The 8397-nt window shown below is 40.8% G+C and overlaps 1 protein-coding gene across 1 annotated transcript in view; it reads right to left on the reverse strand.

The window, feature by feature from the left end:
* Nucleotides 4973-8397, reverse strand: part of LOC109841973 (protein Iojap, chloroplastic) — a 6852-nt gene continuing 3427 nt past the window's right edge. Inside the window, exons 3-7 of the mRNA XM_020410897.1 lie at nucleotides 8283-8397; nucleotides 8062-8194; nucleotides 5965-6103; nucleotides 5731-5819; nucleotides 4973-5521 (exon numbers count right to left, since the gene is read on the reverse strand). Coding sequence (XP_020266486.1) covers nucleotides 5400-5521; nucleotides 5731-5819; nucleotides 5965-6103; nucleotides 8062-8194; nucleotides 8283-8397 — 598 coding nt within the window. The 3' untranslated portion in view covers nucleotides 4973-5399. The remainder of the gene's footprint in view (nucleotides 5522-5730; nucleotides 5820-5964; nucleotides 6104-8061; nucleotides 8195-8282) is intronic.

Genomic DNA, 8397 nt, shown 5'->3' on the forward strand with positions numbered 1-8397 from the left:
GAGGAGTTTAATTGGTGACGGATCCGACCAATAAAATATTATTAGTGACGGGTCCTACTAATATATATTATTAGTGTATAGTATTTTCTCAAACACTATAAATAGGGTCCTAAACTCTTAAGAAAAACTCATCCAAAAAATAACTCCTCTCATAGAAAAGTGAGAGAGAAAACACAGAGAGAGATTGTGAGAGTTCTTGGAGTGTATCTGATCAAGAGTGTGTGTTTTCTTTGATCTATTCTTTTGGGATATAAAAGAATTTGGCGTCGTCGTTGCACCATGGAGTAGCTTCGAAGGAGTGAACCACGTATATTTGTGAGTACTGTGATTGATTTTTTGTGCCTTTATTCTGTGTATTACGTCTCTGTTCGAGACGTTATTGTTGGTGTGTGTTGTGCGCAGCGAAAATTTCGGCAGCACCTCCGGTGCGCAAGGTGCACAACAAGAAATTAGATCGTAAGAATTCCTGTCTCACCAAGGAAACAAGAATCTGAAGCGGATATCTCAACAAAGTGAGATATCGGCTCTTCCTCTCATCAGTTCTAGGACTGACCTGTCGAGGGATCCTACAAGCTATTACAAATCACGGCAAGAATAAAAATTTTACGTGGTTCGACAAACTGCCTACGTCCACGGGGCAAGGAGGGGGGAGATCTACTATTAGAGGGAGAGAATACAGCTAGGGTTTACAATTACTCACAACCTAAACCCTCAAACAAACTCTCAGATCCCTTACACAAATACTCTCTCACAAAAGGGGTGCACAAAATTCACAGTCTCTTTCTTTTGCTCCTGCGCTGCACACTGCAGCCTCCAAAAAAAAAACTTCACGAACAAATGCCTTGCACTGCTTTTCTTTGCACGCCGCCCAAAACAAAAAAAGGAACGCTGCCTTTTCCCCCTCAATCTTCGTACTTGCACTCCTGCACAACCACCTCTTTTTTTGCCCACGAAACCCTAGGCAAATAGAGTATTTATAGACTAATGTGATCGGGTGGGCCCACCTCTTTTTTTGCCCACGAAACCCTAGGCAAATAGAGTATTTATAGACTAATGTGATCGGGTGGGCCTTTTTCCGCACCTGGCCTTTTTCACACCTGCACTTTCATTCACTCGTGGCCCCCACTCCTCTCTGTTTCATTCATGTTTTGTTTGGAGAAAATAAATGTAGGCACGTGGGTAGTGGACCCCACGTTCATTCATTCACAATTCTCCACATCGGCGAAGTTTTCCCAAAACTGAGCCGATACCAACCAAATCAAATGTCTCACTTGTTGCGTCCAGTACAAAGTGAAACAATTCACGACAACGGACTCAATCCACAACAAGTCGAGACCCAACGGGAGTGCGAACACTCACCCAAACGTCGGTATCTACTCACCAAATCGGTCTCACCCCCATCAAAATCCAACCCGGCTGCATCATAAAGACTGCCTATGTATCCTCTTGCCCAAGGAATCAAGCCGAACGTAGTTCACTAAAATGGCCACGAACGACCTCAATCCAATAGAAGAGTTCGTAACCCTTCTCCAACATCACGATTAAGTCTACGGCTGATAGCACCTCTAATAGCCCTAAACTGAAATAATCCAAACATCTCCACCTGAGATGAACCAATGGCCATATCCAGACTACATCTATCAGCTGCACTCGAATCAATCAACCTATCATCTGCATCCAAAACAACATGATTCCCAATCTGTGTCACATCAGCTGGAATCCCAAATGATGCAGTATGATCTGGAGTCTCTACCCAACGTGGAGTAGCATCACTCTCCACCCGCTGTGATGTCCCAAAGATCTGATCACCACTCTCCACCTGTCGAGAGTCAAACATGACATACCTCACATCCACGATGTGACCAAGTGCTGGGTAGCCAAACATCTGACGCAACCCAAAATCTGAAGCAGCTCCACCAGATCTAAAATCTCTACATGCAGCAGTCGACAACCCATACATAAGATGACCCAAACATGTCGTAGCCCGCACACCAATGCCAATGCTTGACATCAAACGCTGATCCTCCTCCAGAAAGGAACAGCTCCCCAAATCTGCCATCTCATCACGTCGTCTCAAAGTTTCCACACCAATGAAGTGTTTCCTATTGCCGTGAGCTCGGTACAATTGCAAGAAAGAACCCCTACCATAACCAGAACGTCGGGTTATCTTTCTACCAACACACTTCCTCCATCTGTTGCGGGCTTCTAGGACTTCACACGGACTTGGTTGCAACCCACCAATGCCTAGAGCAATCCCTAACTGCAGAAACCACATACCTATTACCTCCCAATAATTCTCCCTTGGAAGGCCCCCGAATGCCTGAATGAACACCCCTCAGAAGACCCCTTGAATGGTGGATAGAAGTGTCAAACTCCACCTCGGTCTTCTTGCTCATACCAATGGGTTCACAGGACTTCAAACTACAGGTCAAAGCACTCCTCAATAACCTATACACGGCATTACCAATCAAATAACCCAGCATCAAACAACGCCACAGTCTAGCCGAATCTGATGAAGTCGTCATCTCTCTATCAATCATCGTGCTTCTGAGCAAATAATACAAATTGCTCCTTCTGACGCCCTTCATCACAATCATGGACCCTAATGTGACCTTCAAACGTGCATCCACCAAGGTCACTTTATAGCCAATGCCATCAAAGCTCCCAGTGAAATGATGTTCTTTGACAACTGCGGAACGAACCTCACTTCATCCAACTCCTGAATCACTCTGTCATACATCCGAATACTAATGGTACCAATACCACCAATAGAGCATGCATGTCCATTACCCATGAGCACAACATCCTCTCTTTCTAACTTCTGAAAGCTGGAGAATCAATCCCTCATAGGGCAAACGTGGTATGAAGCACCCGAATCCAACATCCACTCTGTAGAGTTGGCAACACAAACTGACGGTAGTGCAGACAACGAATAGCCCGAAGAATCCGAATCTGAATTGTTGTCACTAGTCTTGACAACATTCACCTCTGAAGCTTGTACAGCTTTCCCCTTATTCTTCTCGGCTCGATCTAACTTTGAACATTCGGCTTTCCAATGTCCATTCTCTTTACAAAAGGCACACTGATTCCTACGAATCCCACGATGTGCACCTCTAAACTGTGACCTCCTGCTTCGGTTTGAATCACGGCCATGAACTACTAATGCATCTCCCGATGCCTTCTCAGAGGACTCATCAACAATCTTCCTTAACTTATAATTTACCAACGCTGATGTCACCTCCTTGTAACTAATAGTAGTTCTTCCATTAATCATAGTGAGGACAAAAGTACCATAATCATCCTCGGGCAACGAACACAAAAGTAGCATCGCCTTGTCTTCATCCTCAACCATGATATCCACATTGGCCATGTCTGAAAGTAGCTTTGTAAAGTTGTTAACATGCTCCCTAATGGAAACTCCCCTCTTCATCTTGAACTGATAAAATCTCTTCTTCAAGTGAAGCCGATTCTCAATGTTCTTAGTAAGATACTTTTCATTGAGTGTTTCCCACATCTTCTTCGCCGACGTCTCGTTCATCACGTCATAAATAAGATCCGACGTCAGGCATGACCGAATAACTCCACACGTCCTACTATTCATCTTCTTCCAAACCTTAGCTTCCATATCGGCAGGTTTCTCTTGTAACTCAAGAGTCTTCTCCAAATTCTGAGCGTCCAAGGCGTCCATCACCTGACACCTCCACAATCCGAAATTAATCTTGCCGTCGAACTTCGGAACATCAATCTTCATGTTATTGATGCTCAAACTATGTATCATCTTCGTAAGAGACGATCCCGATGTGCTTGTTTCACCCATGTTGTCGATCTAATCTTCAAATAGGAATCCTTTAATGAATCCTTCAAACAAGCTCCCAAGTCTAACCCGGTGCTCTGATACCACTTGTTGTGCGCAGCGAAAATTTCGACAGCACCTCCGGTGCGTAAGGTGCACAACAAGAGATTAGATCGTAAGAATTCATGTCTCACCAAGGAAACAAGAATCTGAAGCGGATATCTCAACAAAGTGAGATATCGGCTCTTCCTCTCATCAGTTCTAGGACTGGCCTGTTGAGGGATCCTACAAGCTATTACAAATCACGGCAAGAATACAAATTTTACGTGATTCGGCAAACTGTCTACGTCCACGGGGTAAGGAGGGGGGAGATCTACTATTAGAGGGAGAGAATACAACTAGGGTTTACAATCACTCACAACCTAAACTCTCAAACAAACTCTCAGATCCCTCACACAAATACTCTCTCACAAAAGGGGTGCACAAAATTCACAAAGTCTCTTTCTTTTGCTCCTGCGCTGCACACTGCAGCCGCCAAAAAAAAAAAACTTCACGAACAAATGTCTTGCACTGCTTTTCTTTGCACGCCGCTCAAAACAAAAAAAAAAGGAACGCTGCCTTTTCCCCCTCAATCTTCGTACTTGCACTCCTGCACAGCCACCTCTTTTTTTGCCCACGAAACCCTAGGCAAATAGAGTATTTATAGACTAATGTGATCGGGTGGGCCTTTTTCCGCACCTGGCCTTTTTCACACCTGCACTTTCATTCACTCGTGGCCCCCACTCCTCTCTGTTTCATTCATGTTTCGTTTGGAGAAAATAAACGTAGGCACGTGAGTAGTGGACCCCACGTTCATTCATTCACAGTGTGTATCCTAACAATTTGTAAATATTAAATGTAACCAAAATGATGATTTGGAGCTTACTTGCTTGATTTCATGATCCTTTCAGCAATGCTCATGTTAACTTTGGAGGAAGAAGTTGATGAACAATTAATGTAGAAAATGGGCAAGTGTCAACTACCAGCAGCACACTGGGAGCCCAGATTACCTAATCTCATTTTACATAATATTACAAAAACTATATCTCATGTTAGATTTCCATAAGACCAACCCATGAAATTTGCAGAACCTCTATAACAAGATCTCTGACATGAACATATATCTGCTACGATATGATATAGCATAAGCAGTCCATTTTCATTCACATTGAATCCTGTAATTCAAGAAACTAAGCCTCGTGTATCAAGACATCTTTCAATTCAAAACTAGTACCGAATATAAAGAAATAGCAAAAATGCTATAAAAGTAAAATAAAATAAAATAAAAACCTTCGGTTGTAATACCATTCTCAGTACAAACTGGAGGATTATGTTGCAGAAGCAACAAGTTATCCTAGATGAGGGAACAATTCAAATCTAGTGTTCCTTGCATTCCTTCACAAGCCTTGTATTGGTATTGCATCAGATCACCCGACTTATGCTACATCTCTTTCTGTCATCAAATGCCAAAGCGCTGCAATATGAAGCAACAACTGATTTGCATGCAGCACGAAGAGATTCATTTCTTTCTTCTTAATTCAACGCCTCTGAAGCAGTGCTGAGTGTATCAATTCCGAAATGAGGATTGAGTATCAAATGGAAGTTCAATTAGTGTAGCATTACCATAGAATTCTTCCAAGTTATAAAACTCCCGCTGTTGAGGGAGAAATATATGGACAACTACATCACCTGCAAGAGTAACTTTAATAGTCAAGGGAAAGAAAAAATTGTATAGAAGTCTTCAAAAATGTAATTGGAAGATAACATAATCACATCAACAATTTTAAAGAATTTGGCTATCACTGCACATATGTAGTTGACCTCATCCTTTGTTGTAACTTCAAAGAAAACCAGGAAACTGACAAATGCAGATAATTATCAGTACTTAGATGACTAACCAAAGTCTAATAAAGTCCAAGAGTTGGGTTTTGTGTCGCCAGAAGCAACTCTTTTGAATTGCTTCTCAGCTGTATCTCTTATTCTGGACCTACATTCAGCAAAAAGATAGGAATTATGCACAGGCAATGCCACTGATTCAATTGGTTTGCTTCTGGAAATAGACACTATGAGAAGGAAGAAATGAGATGATAAAAGTAAATCAATTTTATGCATGATGAAAATAAATTGCGTACCCAATGGCATCAATTTGAGGGCGAGAAAAGGCTGTTGCAATGATAAAAAACCGGGTCCAGTACACTAGAGGCTTCACAAAAAGAACACGGATATCCCCAGCTTTTACATCACTAGCAACTTTGGCCAACGCTACAGCAACTGTAGAAAGCATAGCATTAGTACTTAACAATAAATAGTTTAAAGTGCACATCATATGTGATAGTCAATCCTGGTTGATAGATCTAATGATCTGTCTTCTAAAAATGACAATAATGTTATTGTTCATTGTAGCTTAGCCATAACCATATACGATATGAGCAATCAAGTTTTTGAGGTAGGCCGAAACCATTGATATAAATCACTATCCTGGACTCAACTACCTTGTATTGCATTACAATTCTCAGCTCAGACCAAGGATAGACTTTACCATAAATGAATTCAGTACACTTGACCATTCATCCACAGTCTCCAATTTTTAACTTGCTTACTATTAGCTTCTAGCTCTCTGATAAATGATGCCAATATTACTAATTCTAGTGGCTCAATTAGACCAGCCTAAAGAGAACAATGAATTAAACCGAAGATCACTATCCTATGTCTAGTTTTATAATGATTTCTCTATTTAGTTCTTTCTCATATTAAGGAATGTTTACACTATAAATTGAAGCTTACATAGTTTGCCAGTGATGAATCACATATAATCCAGTATTGAGCTTCTTGTCATGTCCGTGTCAAATATGTCCACACCACATCAATTGTTCTCCACAGCTGTGATACCAGGTGCTTGTTTTCTTGCCGTTCCTAGAATTATAAATATTCTATTCTTTGATTTGAGTTCTCACGGTATGAGCTTGGGAACTTCTAATAAATCACATCATGGAGCCTTGTTTCATGGATCGCCCTATCTCTGTTGGAAAAAGATTGCTGTTTTTTCTTCAGTCACTTCATCCATATAGAAGGTTTTTCCTAGGTATCCCTATGCTATGTTTCATGTCAGCTAATAACTTTGGAGTAACATTATTCAAAATGCCTTCTTAATTTTCAAACTAGCGGAGCTTAATTAGATAACTCCTATATGTCTATTAAGTGGATAACCATTACATATGTTATTGGCCTTGCACATTAAAAAATTTCTCAGGAACCCTCTCTTTTCAAAACCCTTCTAATTGAATATATACATTTAATAGTGTTTTAGAGCCTCGTTTAAGAGAGTAGTGAGAAAATCCGCTGATTCTTCATTTCATACTACATTTCGTGCTGGTTGTCTCGACACTTAATTTTCCATTAACTCTACCCACTGGCATAGTTCATCCTACGTTGAACCAAACATACTTTATTTTCTGTATGATGGTCATTAATTATTTTAAAGAAAAAAGGAATCTAAGTTCACCAAGCATAAACTTCATTCAGGAATCATGATAAGAAATTTATAAGTAAAAGACAGAGGATTGCCATGGAGGAAATTGAGAAAAGAGAACATGCAACAATAGGCAGAAGAAAAAGTTACAGATATGGCATTGTACCTCGAAAAACATTTGTCCTTGTCCGACGCTACAAACGGTATATATCGTACAATCTATATTGAGCCATAAAAAAAGAACACTTTTTTATAGCTTTACAAGGAAAGCATGAAGTATTTCTTAGATTTCACAGGCTATGATCATGCATCAGTCTCCTCAATTATTTCAGCCATCATGAGAAATGGGGTGGCTTTATAAATTTATCCACAAGATTTCTTTCACCTTGTATACTCAAAATCTTTTGCCTCATATGGCAAGTGGGATTGGAGGTGAAGATCTGATGACTTTTTCCTTTTCACAGGGTGATTTAGCTGCTTTTAGCAATGGGTTTCCCCCCTTCTTTTATTTTTATCATGTGCATAGTGATGTGTAGGTTTAGGTACGGTGCTAGCAAGCTTCAAGTGGTAATTACTTACGCCCAACAAAAAAAAAGGAAGTTTGTGACTGGTTTGGAGAGAAAACCTTGTGTTTACCAGGAGTTGCCTGGAGTTAGACCCTAACTACATTTGTTCAAACAACTTAGAAGTAACTATGTTCTCATTGCAACAAAGGAAATACATTACATAATATTGTATAGTAGCAAGGAAGAGAGCTAACAGGATAAGCTTTCGGCATCATCGTCAGCCTCGGCGACGGGTGGCTTCGAGTCACCTTTCCTATAAACCACCTTCCCATGCTTTTTAAGCAACTCATCAAACACCTCGTCCGCATCCTCTCCTCCACCTACGTTCTGTCACAAAAACCAACCAAAAAACATCAACATGACCGAAACCCATAATCACTACAGAGTCACCAGTCCTTCCGCCACAAGAAATGACCTGTTCAGAGCGGCTCTGCGAGAGAGAAACAGAGAAACGAAGAGATGGGCGTTTGCTATAGGAGAAAGGAGTCTGTTTGGGGTTGAATTTTATTGTTGCCTTATTGAATTGGCTT

Source organism: Asparagus officinalis, chromosome 5 (genome assembly GCF_001876935.1).
Source record: "Asparagus officinalis chromosome 5, Aspof.V1, whole genome shotgun sequence".
In the NCBI taxonomy this organism is placed as follows: domain Eukaryota; kingdom Viridiplantae; phylum Streptophyta; class Magnoliopsida; order Asparagales; family Asparagaceae; genus Asparagus; species Asparagus officinalis.